General features: G+C 54.9%; 3 protein-coding genes across 3 annotated transcripts; 2 read left to right on the top strand and 1 right to left on the bottom strand.

Moving 5' to 3' along the window:
* Window positions 1–816: 816 nt before the first annotated feature.
* On the top strand, window positions 817–5,592 carry ETH_00028425 (uncharacterized protein; the record flags this gene model as incomplete). The annotated part of the gene is made up of 1 exon (XM_013377118.1): window positions 817–5,592. One exon carries the CDS (start codon window positions 817–819, stop codon window positions 5,590–5,592), a length of 4,776 nt encoding a protein of 1,591 aa, XP_013232572.1.
* Window positions 5,593–6,958: 1,366 nt separating this feature from the next.
* ETH_00028420 (uncharacterized protein) lies at window positions 6,959–14,455 on the top strand (the record flags this gene model as incomplete). The annotated part of the gene is made up of 1 exon (XM_013377117.1): window positions 6,959–14,455. The coding sequence occupies one exon, from the start codon at window positions 6,959–6,961 to the stop codon at window positions 14,453–14,455; it is 7,497 nt and encodes a 2,498-aa protein (XP_013232571.1).
* Window positions 14,456–15,982: 1,527 nt separating this feature from the next.
* Window positions 15,983–17,422, bottom strand: ETH_00028415 (brix domain-containing protein, putative; the record flags this gene model as incomplete). The annotated part of the gene is made up of 2 exons (XM_013377116.1): window positions 15,983–16,331; window positions 16,428–17,422. 2 exons carry the CDS (start codon window positions 17,420–17,422, stop codon window positions 15,983–15,985), a joined length of 1,344 nt encoding a protein of 447 aa, XP_013232570.1.
* Window positions 17,423–17,509: the final 87 nt, after the last annotated feature.

The raw sequence follows: 17,509 nt of genomic DNA, 5'->3' as shown, positions 1-17,509 counted from the left end.
GGTAATGGTAATACTGTAAGCTACAATGGTCGCCAGAGGTGACCCTGAGCGGGTGACCAGGCGCAGCAGCAATCATGCAAACACCTTAAGGCCATTCAATGTAGGAGCCGCATTCTCAGGTGTCATCTGCTCAACAGGTGAGGCCATTCTGGGATGCTTTCTACAGTCACAACAACAACAAGCCGCTGCTGGTTCCTCCGTAAGACATCCCTTGGCCGCGGGCTTCCAGCTCAAGGCTTGTGTTGTGTGTGTTTGCTCCATTTATCACGAAAGGGGAAATACATGCAACGAAATGACGATGAACTGTCGCTGCCTGGGGATGCCATTGGTGCTGCTGCCGTTGCGCAGCTGCATCGCATGCAAGACGAGGCCCTGTGTATTTCTGGCTGCTAGACACAAGAAGGACGATTCATAGCCATTTTGGAGGCACAGTCATCCTGAAGTAATTCCTGTTTATAAGGGAGCAGTAGCGTGAACCTCTTAACAAGCAGCATTGGGCGAGGGGAACTGCGTATCCTGCTCTTGCTCCGGTTGCTACTCCATGCTTCCATCTGGCTTGCAGTGCCTGGATAGCTGCTACAGGCATCTCCATTCGCTGTTTGTTTCCTGGTATAGAATCACCTTCTGTTAGCAAGGGCTTGACGGGGTGGGCTTGACGAGCTAATGCTACAGGAAATACCACTGCAGCCTCACGTACTGTTCCCTGATGCGAACAACGTTAGCTGCAAGCGTACGCAGCAACAGCCGCTTCAGCAGTATCAGCCCTGGCAACGTTAGTAGCGAGAGCAGCAATCACAGCAGCTGCAGCAAAGGCCTATGGAAAATGCTGCAGGGAAAAGCATGAAGAGTGCAAGGTTCGCAGCGGCAAGTGACAGATGGCGCAAGAGGTCCCTCCTTGGGCCGGTGCTTCTGCTTCTTCTTGATGCTGCTGTCGTGCTGCTGTTGCTCGCCGCCGTCTTTGCTGACCCCTTTCCCCCCGAACAAGAAGCAGCAGGTGAAGTTGAATGCCTATATAGCTGTCTCTTCCCCACCACTGCACCGGCTCCTGAGCCCCAGAACCAACAGCTGCAGCTTTCGCCGCAGCAAGAAAATGCAACAGCTGAATCAGTTAGCTCTGTGGACAATGGAGGAAGGCCTAGGGCTACGCGGTGCAGCAGCAAGAGTTGCAATCGTCTCCGTTTGCCTGCTGCGGCAGCTGCTGCAGCTACGGTGGAGCTACTTCGGGGCAGCAGCGGGGCAGCAATGGCCGCAACAGCGCGCATCAGTCAGCTGTGTCGGGTAGTCAGGGACATGGTAGCAGCAGCAGCATCAGCAGCAGCTGCAGCGATCAGCCGAGGCAAGGCAACCGCCAGCTCACTGCTGCAGGATGGTCTGCTGCAGCACCTCCTTGTGCTGCCGAGGGGACCCCCCGTGCTCATGCCTAAGGGCTTGCTGCTATTGCCTTCACTTCCACCCCTTTTGTTGCCACCTCCCCACAGCCGCGTGAGGCGTATCTTCGACTTTCTCCCGGGCTTATTGTTGCAGGTTTCTTTCTTGCCTCCTGCTCCCCGCCCTCGTCCCAGCAATAACGCCAGCAGCGGTGAAAGCAGCAACAGAAGGAAGAGAGTCCGGTATGTGGCTCATATTCCAGTGGGTCTCAGCTATTTGTTTCTCACTAGATGTGTCCTTCTGTTGATCATCGGTGCTTCTTACGTAGCCCTTAGGCGTTCGTGTGCTTCAGCCGCTGCAGCTGCTGCGCAGGCCCACGAAGCAATAGCAGAAGCAAATGTAAGGGCTCGTTCTATTAAGTATCTCCGTCAAAATAAAAGGCGTGAGCGCGAAGGCAGCATCAGCAGCGTGGAAAGTGACAGTAGCATTGTCAACCGGTGCAGCAGAGGCAACAGCGGCAGCAGCAGCAAGATGGCCGGATGCGACACTCTGCGTTGTCGGATGGAACGGGAGCTCCGCAGAGCAGATAAGAGGAGACGCCGGAACAGAACTGCTGCTGCTCGGGACTGGCGTCAGTCTATATTCAGTTGTCTTTTTTCGTGCTGTTTTGCAGCTTCTGCAGTGAGCCTGACACCGCTCTTGCTGCACGCATCTGTCTCTCCCTCGAATGTTCTTGTTGCTGCTACTATTGCTGCTGCGTGTGCTTTTCACGCATCGGCCTTAAAGTGCCTGTACCGCAGCAGAGTCACTGCTGCACAACAGCTAATTAGCAGCAGCAGCAGAAACAACGCCGCGTGCAGTTCGGATGAAAGCTGCGCAAGCGACAGCTGCACGAGCAACAGGCCTGCAGACCAAAGGTCTGAGAGCACATGCAACATCAATAACGACGGGAGCAGTAGCTGCAAAACCAGAAATACCGAGATCCATTTAAGGGGAGATGAGGCTGCCCCGCCAACCGGAAATGGCAGCATGCGTCCCATCAACAACAGCAGAGAAGAATGCGAAGGCAGCAGCAGCTGCAGCAACTGTAGCAGCCGCGTGATTGAGGAGCGCCACGGCTCATTGCTGCGATGTAGAAGCAGAGGTAGCAGCAAGGACAGCAAAGGTTGCGAACAGCTCAGCGCCTGCGCCTGTTCCGAGGCCCCACCTTCGAAATCTAGCGGCAGCAGCGGCAGCAGCAGCAGCAGCAGCAGCAGCAGCAGCAAGAGCAACGCCAACAGCGGTAGACCCAGCAAGCTCCCTGTTCGCAGTGACGGGGGCAAGGGCAACAACAGCAGCGGTGCTAATATGTCTTTCCCTTACTGCATGCGTGCAGTTGGATGCATGCTGTGTGGAGGTGCAGCGGCAGCTGCTGGCGATGCCTCCTTGATTTTTGTGTTTGTGCCAGTGCTGCTGCACCTCGCGTTTCGCTTGCCGGTTAATGAGGCCAGGATTGTTGGGGCCACAAGCTTGAGCCACAGCAGTACCAGCAGCTGTGACGGCAGCTGTAGTCGCAGTGCTTGCCTGAAGAACAGGTTGGGCCGAGTCTCACGGGCCCTGTTGCTGCTGTTTGTCGCTGCTGCCACAGGCGTGTTGCTTGGCGCTGCAGGAGCTGCAGCTTTGGAGACATTAGCTGTGAATGACACGCTGCCGTCTCAACAGCTGATGGTGTATGTGTACAGCTCGTTAACGCAGCGCCTGCAGCATGCCAAGGCTTCGCTACTGTTGTCAGCAGAACGAGGGCTGCAGCAGTTGTTACTTTCTTACCAGTGGATGGACACCTCAGCAGCTGCTGCACAAAGCGACAGCAGCAGCTTTGGCTGGCACAAGGCAACACGGCTGCTGCTGTGGCAGCGAGAGGCACAGGGTTCCCCGTCTACGGGACGCATCAGCCTCCATCAGTATATCTTGCAGCTGCCAGGAGGCATGCTTTTTACCACCTTTGGGCTGCTATCCCTTGTGCCGTTACTGCTTTTGCCATTACAGCTGGTGGCTAAGTTGTTGCGTCTTCGCGGGACGCTGCCACCAAAACATGCATCAGTCCGCTGGAGCATAGCCCGATTCTGCTGGAAGAGGCGGAATAGCGCGCTACAACTTTCTGATCACACAGTAAGCAGTAAGAGCAACAGTTGCAGGAGCAGCAGCAGCAACCGCGAAACAAACATACCCAACAATGCGGGCGCACCGGGCAACTTCTTTCTCCCCAACGAACATTCGATATCGGGTGATTCTGGCATCACTTTGAAGTCTCAAAGAGCAAGTAGCAGTGGCACCGACCGTAGCGTGAACACCAGCAGCAGCAGCAGCCGTTGCGAGAAGAGCAGCAGTAATGACAGCACCAGGAGCAAGCAAGGAAACAGAGGCAGCGATGCCTTCATCCCCTGGTTCATTTGCTGTGATTTCGGCTCCCCGTGGCTTACAGGAGCCTTCTGCCTGCTATTGACAATGCAGCAGCAAGGCCAGGTAAGTCTACAACAGCAACAACAGCAAAAACAGGACGCGCTGGTGCCGCTTCTGTTGCCTTTCTGTGCTGTAGTGGCGGCCTGTGGAGCAGCTGCAGGGGCAGCACTGCTGCAACAAATCTTCCCAACAGAGGAGTCGAGCACAGAGTTAGCCACGTTTGGTGCTGCTGCTGCTATGGGCCGTCGCAGCTCTGCATTTGCAGCAACAGAAAATGACGCCTTTTTTGACGACGTATCTCCGGCCATGCGTGATGTGCTTGAGCAAAGTAAGCTTGGGGACTACCCCTGCTGTGGCACCAGGAGCGGTCACAACAGTGTTGCTGCACGTAAAGCAGGCGGATATGGTGCAAAGGCGATTGGCTCTGTGGGTGCAGATGCCGCGAGCAGTAGCCATAACAGCAGTGCAAGCAGCAGCATTAGCGGCTGCTGCGAAATGGGGGCGCTGCAGCTGCTGCATGCGGTATCGGCACGGCTACCGCCACAGGCCGCGTCAGCCGCAAGGCAATTACGTCGCGCCTCTTTTGCATGCATCGAAGCGACACTGAAGAGAAGTCCGACATTGCTGCAGTTGCGGCGAATGGCCTTGTGGCAGAAGAAGTTGGCGCGGCGGTTGCTGACACCGCGCGCAGCAGCAGCTGGAGCTGCAGCAGTTGGACTGCTACTGTTGTTTGCTGCTGCCGACGTGATCGCCCTAGCCAGGCTTGCAGTTGCAGCATACCTTTCTCCGGGGGGGCACGCGCTGCATGCGCTGGAGCGACTGTTGCTGTTGCACAAAAAAGAGATGCAGGCGCATACCGACGTAGTACCAACAATATCAGCAGTTGCAGCAGCAGGGGTTGCGGGTGGGAGTTCCATCAGGAGCATAACGGTGCCAACAATTTTTCGCCAGCTCTATGATTCAGCATTGTATCCAGATATAGGGGAGGCGCTTCCTACTGCTGCTTCTGTGATATACAGTCCGTGGATTGCTGCAGGGGCAGCAGCGCCTGGCTCTGCAGCAGCGGCGGCAGCAGCAAGCGCTGCTGCAGCAGTCCCCATTGGTACTTTGGAGGAGCTCCTGCAGCCTCTTCACCCCCTGGTAGCAGTTGCGCTGCTTCGGCACAAACCAGTGCAGCAAGAAGCCATTCGGGCCGCGGCATGCACTCCCGAGTTTCTGGGGACTCACTTTCACTACTTCTTGACATCGGGACCCGCTCACAAGAAGCAGCAGCAACAGGCCGAAGAGCAGCACCACCGCTGCACCGTTTATGTTGCTGCAGATGCCTTGTCCGTCGGCGTTTCTCCTTTTGCTTCTCCTCCTCCTTCTCGTTGTCTTGTGCAGTTCGGGCCCCCTGGGGATTTGGAAAGAGCTTTGGCGTCGTCAGCCTTCAACTTCGTGATCACAGCAACCCCACCTGACGTCTTCCCTGGCCCACTCTGCAGCAGGAACAGCAGCAACGACAACAGGATTAAATACTGTTTGCTGTTTGCTTCTGTTGGTTTAGCTGAGGTGCGCCTTGACGCTGCTCCGCTCTTGCAGCTGTTGGGGATGACACCTTCCCGGTGGATGCCACAGAAGCCGCATATTGCACAGCAGCGCTGGCGGCTGCTACAGCTGCGGGAGAGAGACTCACAGAAAGGTCTGCTATTGATGTCTCTGCAGCACAGAGCATTTGTGTACTACTGCGCTCATCCTATGCCCAGACGTAGGAGGCTTAGGAGGCGGCAATCGGATCAGCAGTAGCTGCTGCTGCAGTGTTGAGGGCTGGAGCAACAGAGCATTCCAAGGAGCTTTTTCGAGCAACCGCAGCTCCTGCAGACACTGCTACATTACCTCGATGCACTACCGAGAGTGTGACTAAACAATTGGTACTGCTACTGTGTGCTATTGTCTAAGCTTGTGGAAAGCTTGGGCAAACAGCGTCGGCTGGAGGCTTTTCTGTTGTAGCGGTTCCCCTCATCTGTGGTAGGCCGTTGAGCCGTATCATGAATTCCTCCCTCTGTTCTTCACTTTTTCGTAGCTGGAGTGTGGCTCGCTGCAAGTGATGGTGTGACAGTAGGAGCTACCACATTATTTAGTAGGTGATGTTTGTTGGGTTTAAACTGCTATCTTCTCCATGATGTGATTTAGTTGTGACGTCGGTCGCCACCACTCAGTGGTGGTGCGGAGGCATTCTTCGGTGGCTGCATCGTTGCACCGTTCTTTCGCTCTTTCACTCAACTACATTTCAAATTCATATTAAAATTTCACTTAAATGCACTTTTGGGATAAATGCATTCTCATTTCTCTTCCTACGGTGTTCGATGGAGGTCTCCTTCGATGCGGCAAGGTCTGAAGCTGCTCACCTGCGTCTTGCAGACCGAAGCCACAAATCACAAACATATTAAAGTAAGCCTTTGAGCAAGTTTTTCAAAGCACTTCTATAATTGCAGTTGGACGGCGCCACAAAAAGCAAGGTGCACCACAGGCCCACTGGTCTGGGGACCTGGACCGCCCTGCCCCAGTGCCTGTCTTCGTGTGCTGCGTTTCGATGTGGGGTCCTTGACCTTGAGTACGGTGAAGATGAGGTTGCATTGGAATTCAGGTTTCTGTTAGAGGCGTATTAACATCGAGACGGCTTTAAAACAGCAGGGGAGACTCCTCCAATCCTCTGTCGAGTCTAGGCCGTGGCTAGTAGCCGTACAGCGAGAGTACCAGGCGCACACTTGACAATGTTTTCCCCCTTATTTTCCAGTTTTTCCCCCGATACACTTTTAACATTGGCCTTTCTACACATATTACACTTTAGAAGCATTGCTTTCGGGCCGCACAGAGACGGCAGCTAGACAGCGGCAGCAACAGCGGCATTCAGCAGCAGCGACGTCGACAGCTGCAGCAGGAATAGCAGCGTTTGCTGCAAATGAATGCTATGGCCTAGTGTTTTGATTGATTATTGAACGGGCACACAAACCAGACGTTGCAAAAGCGCCGGCGACAGTGGGCAGCAATAGGTGCCGGTGCAACTTCCGGCTCTGCTCATCTGGGATTGGTGTTGTTTTTTTTTTGTCTCGAGCCCCGTACAATTCTTAGCAAGGAGGGGCCTTTGGCGCCAGGCAGTCAGTTCGCCAGTATGGAGGGTTCCACAGACGCCGCCGGGGAGAGAGGTCCTCAGGCGCGTGACATTCCTGATCAGATGACCCATCAATCCCTTCCAGAGGAAGCGCAGCAGCAGCAGCAGCCGCATGAACAGAAAAGTGTACAAGCTGCGCCAGAGAGAGGGAGTACTGGGAGTAAAGGTAATCAAGCGCGGCAGGAGCAGGCGCAGGCGCAGCCACAGGCGCAGCCGCAGCAGCGGCAACCAGTACACGGGTCAGAAGTTTCTCGGAATGGGCAGCAACAGCAGACGCCTGGCCCGGAAAAGCCAGTGCGGGAGCAGCAGCAGCCACAGCAGCAACCGAACGAACAACGGCAGAAACAGCAGGAGCTCGAGGAGGCTGGAAAGCAGCAGCGAGAGCCACTGAAAGAGACGCAGCCGGAGGCTGAAGGGCAGTCGCAGCAGCCGCAACGCGAACAGCAGCAACAGCAGCAAAGTGCACAGCTGCAACGGCAGCAGGCTGAAGAACAGCAGCGGCCTGAAGAGCAGCAACCTCAACAGCGGCAACGGCCTGATTCGCAGGGACAGCAGCAACAAAAGGCTGTTTCCGAGCAGGAGCCGAAGCAGCAGCAACAGCAGCAGCAGCAGTCTGAAGACCACCAGCGGCCCGAAGAACAGCGGTCTGAACAGCAGCAGTGGTCTGATCCGCAGGAGCAGCCTGGAGAGCACCAACAGAAAGCTGCCTCCAAGCAGGAGCCGAAGGAGCAACAGCGCGAACAAGAGCAGGGGCAGACCCAAGAGGCGCAGCAAAAGGTTCCCACTGAGCAACTCCAGCAAGGGCAACAGCAACAACCCGAGAGGTGCGAAACAGAAAAGGAGTCAGATAATCTACAGCGCTTACAGAACGAAAGCAAGATGCAGGATCAGCAGGAACAGGTTCAACAGCAGCAGCAGCAAACAAGCCAGCAGGACCAACAAATAGCACCTGGGGCGCGTGAGGAGCAGCAGCAACCGCAGCACACGCAGGAGCAGGAGCACGAAGCCACGGAAACAGTACCAACGGAGCGACAGGTGCAGAAGCAGCAAGAAGGGCAACAGCAACAACAGTCTGAGGAGCCTCAAGACACACAGGAGCAACAACAGCAGGAGCCACAACCTATTGTGCACTCAGAGGGAGACCCTGAGGAAGTGTCGAAGCCCCCAGCAGCGTCAGCCGCCGAAGAACAGCAGCAGAAGGAGCTGCTGGGGGGAGATGAGCAGCCCCAAATGGAGCAGCAGCAAGGCGAGGAACAGCAACAGCAGGAGCAGCCGCCTCAGGAGGACCAGCAAGCTGACCAAGAAGGTGGGCCGCCAGCTGTGCAGCAGGAAGTGCAACTTCAGCCAGAGGAGGAACGGCAGGGAGAACAGCGTCAGGATGTTGGAGGTAACTCGGTAGAACCACAGCAAACCGATCAACAACTCCAGGAAGAGGAGCAGCAGCTGCAGCAGCACGAGCAGCAACTGGAGGAGGAAGTGCAGCAGCTGGAGAAGGAGGTGGAGGAAGGCGAAAAGCAGCTGCGGGGACAACAAGATGGTCCGGAAGAAGAGCAGCATCCGCAACAGGAGGTGCAAGATGAACAACTGCAGCAAGACCTGCAAAAGCTGCAGCAAGACGATCAAAGACTGCATGAAGGGAAACAGCCTATGGAAGAGAAGCTTCCGGAGGAGAGTAATGACAAGCAACAGGATCAGTTGTTGCTGCCACAGCAGCAAGCAGCGGAAAGGTCTGCAGCGGTTGTAGATCAAGAATTGCAGCAAGGCCAGTCTGGCGGTGTGTCTTCAGTTCAGCATGATGCTGACAGCAAAGAGCAGCAACGGTACCAGCAGAATTTGTTGCAGCGCTTGGCTTCCCGATTGGGTCCCTCTCCGTTGAACGTTTCGTGGAGTATTGGAGCGGTTGCAGACTTGGTGGCGCTGGAGCAGGAGGGTCTGCTCTACCTAGCACCGCGTGACTCATCTAATCGCAACGCTGGGGCAGCAAGATTAGCAGTCGTACCAGAACACAGCTTAGCAAGGGTTGACTGGGCAAGAGGTGGCAACGAGAGTGCTGTAGCAACTGCAGCTCGAGAGCATTGGCCGGCAAAGGTAGACCTGGAAGCAGGCGGCAACGAGGGTGCTGCGACAGCTGCAGCAAGTTCCGACTTGGGGCAATTTCGGGGTTTGGTGAGGTTTCTTGCCACAGCAGACGAAGAATTGATGATGCAGCAGAAACGTCAGGAGCAGCGGCAAGTTCAGCCCACACAGCAGCAACAAGAAAAGAAACAGGAAGAGCACCCAGCTGAAAAATCATCTGTGGATGCGGCAGGAACACGAACGTACATACAAACGTTGCTGCTGACTCTGCTGCGGTTGCAGCGGCAGCAGCACTGTTTACGGGAGCAGCAGAAGCAGCATGAGCAGCACGAGCAGCAGCGAAATAACAGTGGCATTAGGACATTGTGGCTTGTTGTTGAGTTGCCCATTGCAGCTGTCAACAGCGCAGAGAGACACCAACGCCGCTGTGCGCTTCGGTGTCTCCGTAGGCAGCAGCTGGAAGCCGTTGAGAGACAAGAGCGCCGCCTAGGCCTCTCAAACGTAGAGACACAACCAGTTGTGCTGCAGCAACAAACGCAGTTGGAAGAACTAGTGAATCAGCAGCAACAAGTGCAGGAGGAAGAACAAAATAATATTGCAGATATGAGACAGTCACCAATACGCGTAACTGTCTCTGCTGTTGCAGGAATTGGGGATGTTGCACCTGTTCCTGAGTTACACGCATCCAAGTCCTCCCCACCAAGCCCAACAGAACCCTATGGAAAGAAGTTTTCTTTTTGGGGCTCCTTTCGTCGCAAGGCGTCTAGCAAAGGCAGTTTGCGGGGATCGGCATTGGCATCTGGGGTTGGGGGAATAGCAGCCGGAGCTGGTGTGGGTGCTGACGGGGCGCAGCGGGCGTTGCAGGGGGCGAAGCGTCTTCTGAGCAAAGCCAGTAAGGCTTTAAGCCTCCCTGTCTCTTCCCTTAGTCAATCCACGACATCGCAGAGGGGTACAACTCAAAAGGAGCATTTGGTAGGGGAGGGCTCGTTGCAACAAAACGATTTGCAAGGGGCTGCTGTTGGCAGTGAGGCAGTCGCACCGAATGAAGCAGGAGGAGAAGCAGGAGTGCCGAAGAGCGCAGCAGCAGAGAGCACACCAACGGGGAACGCTGCAGCAGAGGGAGAAGAAATGGGGGCAGCAGCCGGTCGTGCTGAGGAAGAACAGCACCACGACCATAAGCTTGTGTCTGACTCTGAGGGTGTTGCAGCGTCTCTTGTCCCTGCACAGCTTCCGAAGAAGGTATCAGGGAACCTGCCGCTACTGCGTAACCTTGCTGCTCTTCTGCAGCTCAGCGAGCAAAGCAGTCTTCTAGGGTTGGAAGCTGCTGGGGACATCCGCACTGAAGAAATGTGGGAGGCCGTTTGTGTCACTGCTCGGCAGCATCTTGCGCAGATCCTTGCTTTGGTCCCCCACAAGAGCGCACCGTCGCCAGAAGCAGTCGGGGTAACAATTGCAGCAACTACAGAACCGAAGGCATCAGGCGATCAGCCGCGTAGTCCATGGTTTCGCGAGGGTGCTTCAGCTTCGCTAGATAAAGAAATGCAACATGAGAATTCACGTGCCGCCAAAATGCAGCTGCAAGTCCGGAAGCGTTTGTTGCTGCTGAGGCAGAGCCCTGATGAGGTTGGCGCTCCACTGCTGCCGCCTCGCGTCGATCAACCTTTTGGCGATGAAGCGAATGAAAGCGAGGGGTTCTGTGAAATAGATGAACAGTCTAGTCCTTCACGGGGTTCTTCTGCAGGAGCAGCACTCACGGGGAGCACTTCTGCAGCAGCGGCACTAGTACATGCGGAAGAAGTGGAGGCTATGCTGCTTGCAGCGTTCGCCCTGCTTGAAGTCCTCATTAGAAGTCAGCAGACGCTGCAGTATTTATGTTTAGGTGCCCCTGTCCTTGAGTTGCTAGCTCAGGCCCCTGATCTGCTCCTTACGGACTGGGGGAGCAGCCAAGTGGCCAAGGTGCAGCGTCGTATCCTGGGGCTTCTTGCCGACTCTTCGTGTATTTGTCCCCTACAAGAAGGCATACCGCAGCAGCCGCGGGAGCAGGAGCAGCAGCAAGAACAGCAGCAAGAGCAGCATTTGCTGCACTTGCACTGTCTGGAGGTGCTGGTTTTGAATAGGCCGCTCATCGGATCTGCGTTTTCGCGTATGCTTACAGCAAGCGTGGGTAATAACTTAAGTGGCTTCAGCACTTGCAGCAGCTGCAGAAGCAGAAGTTCTGAGAGCAGCCATGGTTCCCTGGTAGAGAGCCATGGTGAATCTGCTGATGCAGAGCCCTGGCCCTGGCAAGAAGTGGACAAAGGGGAGCATTGGAGAAATCAGGGTACTGTCTCTGCAGAGGAGGGCATTCATCAGACACCCCAGGAGACCGAGGCCCTTCAGTGGGAGTGGCATTACAAGTTAGCAAAGGGAAATATCTTTGAGATTTTTGACGATACCCCGGTCCATTCCCTCGAGAACAGGCCCACACTAGACAATACACTCTCGCTCATGCAGCAGAGGCAGCAGCAGACAGAGCAGCTGGGGTTGACAAGTGCAGACAGGAACGCCGCTACAGCAGGAATCAGAGGAGGCGCTCTTCGTTGCTTTGCTGCAGCAGTTGCAGCCCGCCCAACGACCTTAGCGGCATTTGTTTGTCAGCCAGATGAGCTGAAGCAGTTCGTAGACATCATTGGTCGTCTTGCGGTTCCCATGAACAACCAGGAGCAGCAGCATCAACACCAGCAGCAGCCCGTGCAGAGCCGTGCTCTCAGGTCTCTGTATGTTTGCAACGCTATTGAAGGCCACGTGTACGGCCTCCACACTCACACTGGAGCAGCAGTGGACACGGCGTCTGAGGAAGCAAAGACACACGATAGAAAGCGTGAGGTGAAAGAAGCAGCACCAGGAGTGGAGGAGAGAGGAGAGGAAGCCACAGCGTTACCAGGGGCAGAGAAAGCTGAGGCCCGCTACTTGTCCCTGGCAAGCCGCAGTTGCAGGGATCAATTGTTCCAGACTGAAGTTAAAGTATTGCCCTACGTCAGACGCATGCACCTCAAGCGCTGCAGCATGCTGCTGCCTTTGTTAGTTTGCCCGTCGGTGCAGCAGTTGCTGCTGCAGCAAACGACAGCGAATATTAAGTCTCTGTTGGTCTTTCTGGAGTGCTGTAGCGGTACCATTCGCCAGCTGTATATACATCGAATCAAGGGACAAGCAGCAGTTCCTGTGCGCTCCCATTCAGGGTCACTTCATGATGCCCTTCCCCCTGTGGTGCCTTCCCAGGTTGGCGATTTTCCTGAAGTGCCAGCGGGCGTTGCTGCTGCTGAAGCCCCTGGTACTGAGGCCGCTACTGCCGCAAATGGTGTAGATGGAGCAGACCCCGCCGACGTTGGTGCAGCAACTGCTTGCGCGCGGGAAAAGGAACCCTTCGGTTTCCGAGAGAGGTCTGGTTCGAGGCCTTTGCTTTCGCTGCCACAGCTCCATCAGTACGGGGGCACTGTGCGTCTTTTCTGCCAGCGTGCAAGAGGCCTGTTTTTGCCTTCGCTAAGGAAGTTGTATCTCACTGACGCACACAGCGGGCTCCAGAAATGCCTGAAGGGGCAGCAGCAGCATCGACGCGGCGACGCTACAGAAAAAGAATCGTTAGCAGGGACCGATCTGAAGATGCAGAGCCCCAGAACGGGCGGTATAAGGGGCCGCAGCTATAGAGGAGTGGATGGAGGTTTACTACAACGCTTCTTAAAGTCTCACGTACCTCAGTTGGAAGTTCTAAGTGTGGATGGACCAGTACCACTACCTTTTCATGCTGGGGCTACTGCGCCTGTCGTCTGCCATTTGCAACATCTAGCCATTGGGCAATTACGTCGCTATGAGGGATTCGAGAAGGTGGCGGGAGGTGTGACGGAGAAGCACCGGGGAAGTCATGAGCAATCAGTGGGCGGCACGGGTATGTGCCCACGCGATTCCCACAGCGAAGAAGGCAGTGAGAACAGAAGCGCCAGCGACACAGAGGAAGAGCCATCAACTGCGGGGCCGCCTATCAGTACGTCGCTCTCTTTTCCATTCACAGTTTCCGATATAGGAAGCAGAGAGATGTTGCCGGATCTATTGTGCTTGGCAGTTGCGGGGAGAGTCACTGTTGAGGCCCTGATGCGCCTGACAACAGGAGGCGAAGGCTCACCTGTGGCGAGAGGAAGCGCGCTTGCTGGAGCGGGCGGTTCTCCTTTGTTGTTTCTTTTTCTTGGTGCCATTGTCTCCTCTGTGGAGGAGAAGGATTCGGAGAATTCTCACGCGGGAAGTCGAGAGGTAGCTCAGTCACCAAGTCCAAAGGTAGCATCACCAGCAGCAGGTACCAGTGAGGTATGCGGTGTTAGCTCGAGGACTGTTGAACAACTACTGCAGAGGTGCCCTTCCTTGAGAGTCTTCGGGCTGCAGCAGCTGCCTCCGGGAGTGCACTTACAGGTGCTAGAAACGCGCCTGAAGCGAAGCGGCTTTGTGAGGGTTGATAAACAGCTTGCCGCCTCAATGATATTGTACGAGCCATCGCCGTATGCAGGCACGTCAAAGATTTGCCAGCCAGCTTTCCCAAAAACTCCACGTTCCGAGCAGTTTGTAGAGGATGAGGGAACTGGCGATGTACATAACCACACTGGGGACACTCAGATAGCCCCAAGCCTTCGTTCAAAGCATCCGCAGGGGCAACCAGAGGAGAAGCAGCAACGAAACTGCGAGTTGAATGCAGCCGAAGGTTCGTTGGGTGTTGTGGAGGGGCCACTTGGTACACCAGCTACCGAGGCTGGCGCTTCCGGGGCCAACGGCTTGCAGGGTGATGCAGCCGATAATGAGCAGCTCCCAAAAGAGGCACTGCAGGATGAGACAACAGGTGCTGCTACTGCAGGAGACATGACACCTGCTGCGGCACGTGCTGTGGCTACTGCTAGTGGCGAGCAACCAATTCGCGATGTTACCAATTCGGTTCCTGCTGCTGCGCATGTTCATGCCTTTCCTCCAAATAGCAATAAAGTCGCTGCAGCTACTCCTCGAATCGTTCACAGTAGTTGTGGCGTATCTGAGGAGGCTGCTGAGAAGGCATGCCTTCCAGAGTTGCGGGCTCTTGAAGCTGCTGCTGCTTGTTTGTTGAGTCCTGAAATAGTAGAACTAAAAAGCCCCCACTTTGAGACAATCAGGGAAAAGCTGCAGCAGGATGCTGTGGATTCTGCGACTTCTTCTTTGCCATGCCAGGGGGCTCCAGCAGAGCTTCACAGGAAGCCCAGCTGCAGTAGTGCAGCGGGGAGACCTCAAACAGCAAGGAACCAACAACAGCAACGCCAACAGAAGGAAATCAAGAAGGCAGTAGACAAGGCCGTGGCAAGGATGCTGCGGCATTGGAAACATGTTTTCGTGAGATTTTCGCCAGAGGGCCTTCGAGCCATCGGAAATCAGTGACTGTATAGGCTGTTGAATCTCACACGCTTTATGTTAACTACTATTTTGAGGGGCTAATGGGAACCTCGTTATGCAGCCTTCGCCGAAACGCCTGAAGTTTTGTACTGCAAGCGCTGAACGTTATATTGTGTACTTAGCATTTCGAGTGCAGCCCTTGCTGTTCTTTGTGTGGCGAGCTGTGCTCTTATCCCTGAGCAATTTCACACTTCCGAGCATTTTTGCTTGGCGGGTGATGTTTAGTTTTGCTTATCTTCGTTGATGTAGGCCCCTGAGGCGTCATTACAGGACGTGTGAGAACGATAGATGGACGAGAGAAACGCTGGGGCCCGTGAGAATTTTGCTGTGTATTACAGGACGTCTACAGATACCAAATATATATATATACCCCGGATGCAGAAGACGCATTTCTTCGTGCCATTTATCCACCCCACACATTGTTTCTGGTCTTGGAACTTCACGTAGATGTGACGGTTTTCGGCATTTGCATCCGAGGAGAGCTCGGCAGAACATTCGAAGGAATGCCAGATTTGGTTGAGCGCCGTCGACGTCGAGGGGGAGTTCAGCAAAGTGAAGTAGCTGACATCCCGTCGTCAGTGCAACCTATACACCACGAAGCGTGTGGCTGGCCATCAGGCATCCACCAGCGACCGTACAGCGAGACCTTTGGAAGTAGGGAACCACTATGTTGAAGTTGCATGATCGGAGCGGAAGCCAGGAAGTAAAATGGAGAGGAACAACGAAATTACCTCATGTGTAGAACGGCAGGTGACACACATAGATTCGGATCCATGAGGACGAAGGGCTGCACGCCGCTCCAGATATTCAGCAAGCCGGAGATTTGGCTCTTCTATTGTTCAAGAGCGTAGAAGACGTGGTCCTTAACTGCGCTGATGTACTTCATACAGTTTCAACAGTTCACGCTGGCAGGGGAGCTCTTCCTCAAGAACATATCCACCATATTGTCTGTCTGTAGCTGAACTGATAGTGCTACGAAAGAGTTTGTGCCCTTTTCAAACAATACATCAAATACGTTGTATTCAGTTGAATGTAGATAAGACTCTGCGAAGTCTACGGTGAGACTGTGTTAAGGTACAAAACTAACGACGCCAAGTCGTGGCCTTGGCGCCCTTGGCTTCCGGGAGGCCAATGTAGCGGTCTTAGAAGCCCTGCCCCGAACCTGCAGGCCCACAGTGGCCTTCAGCGGAACCATAGAGATCGTGAGCGCACACGACTGCAGTGCCCTGCGGGGGGCAGGGAGGGCAGAGGCCTTCCTAGTTGCTAAGGACAGCAGTAGGCGCAGCGTCGCTACGACTTTTGGTGCTACGTATCAGCCTAGTTGTAAAGGGGCCCCTCATTGCATTACCCGTAGCTTCTTTACTGCGGGGTGCTGTTGGTGGAAGCAACATGTGGCTGTTAGAACCAAGCGATGGGCTTCACAAGTTGTTGCTTGTGGGCCAACAGCAGCTCCTCACAACTGTGCAGCCTCAGCAGGGAGCTGCAGCAAAGTTAAGTTTCTGTCGTTGCTACTTATTCTGCTGTTTGTTCCTGTCTCTTTTGCTTCTTCCCCTTGTTTTCTTCTCGGCGTAGCTTATGCAGCATCGGTGACTGAATTTGCTTCAGACGGGTGAAGTCGGTGTTCCCAACATACACTCGGCCGACCGAGTCCCCAAATGCATTCGTCGTTATGTTTTTGCTCTTCTTTTTCGGAAGTGCTTGAGATCCATGAACTTTCCGGGACCCCTGGGGGTCACCAACAGTACCCTGCCCGTCAGCCGCAGCCTTTTGCCGCTCCCGCCTCTCCTCCGCCTTTGCCTTCTCGAGAGACTTCATAGCTGACTTCCACATCTCTGCGGAAGGCAGACGGACGCGGTCAGGCCTGCAGTTACAAAAGCGGCAGCAGAACAGCTACAGAAAATACGCAGCAACAGCACCAGAAGCAACTGCTGCACCAAAACTGACGTACGGCATTTACCTTAGGTCAATCTGGGGTCCAACTTCTACGAGTTTGACCGCCGGTCCTCCCACTCCGCCTGCGTCTGCAGTTTTCACCAAGGCGATTCTGTAGTGCCTTACGCAAATTAAAACGTCCCCTGAGTACCCACTGTCAGCGGCAGGGGCATCAGTGCCATCAGTAGTTGCGCCAGAGGCTGGAGCTTCTGTTTCACAGTCTTCACTGCCTCCTATAACTGCTTTTGCAGCCGCCGCAGTTGTTGCTGCGGTGGCTGCGCTGCCTGGTGTAGCCTGAACAGCGCTAACAGCAATGAGGCGGTCGACCCCTCCTAAGTACAATTTCTGAGTAGGGCCATCAGGTGGCACTTCTGCTGCTCTGAATAAATCACCGAAGATGTTTCTCGCGTTTCTCATTTCATCAGAAACATCCCACAGGCCTCCCTGCAGCAACAGCAGTGGAGCGGAGCCTGCGGCGGGCGCTTGTACTGCAGCAAATGCAGCAGCAGGCGTGTAGTGAGCAACAGCGAACTCCTGCATGTCCAATATCTGATTGTCGTAGACCCTACCTAGCACCAGTCTGGCTGGGCGTTTCTTGCTGCTACTGGCATAAGCGAAGAGGCCGCATCCATTCTTGCGGGCGAGGTACTCTATAGGTTCTGCGTTTTCGAACGGGTGCAAGTTTTCCTGCTTCCTCTGCGACAAATAAACTGCATTTGGTTTTTTCAAGTCCCGCAGGTCCCCCAGTAAGCCGAGTAGATCGGCGCTGCAGCGGCTGCCCCGCAATAGAAGCAAACTTTTGACTGCAGCAAACGACTCGCTCTCTCGCGCAGCCAATATGCGCCGTCCCTTGTGTGTCTTGGCTTTCCGGGTGGCGCTCAGTCCAGAAAGATCACCCCACGTTCCTTTATGAGTCTGTCCCTTTGACTTCATGTTCTGCTTCCCCCCTGCTCCCCGCTTCAGGGCCCCAATCCCTGCTTTCTTCCCCTCCCCCTTTGCCTTCTTTGCCGACTTTCCCATTGTCCTACTACTTGCTTTGAGTTACAGGGGCGGAAAAGGGAAAACGGATGAACCTCTGTGCAGAAGGAGCTCGCCACTGGCAGCGGC

This window comes from Eimeria tenella, genomic scaffold (genome assembly GCF_000499545.2).
Source record: "Eimeria tenella Houghton genomic scaffold, Eth_scaff46, whole genome shotgun sequence".
NCBI lineage: Eukaryota > Apicomplexa > Conoidasida > Eucoccidiorida > Eimeriidae > Eimeria > Eimeria tenella.
This window is presented reverse-complemented; position numbering and strand designations above follow the sequence as displayed.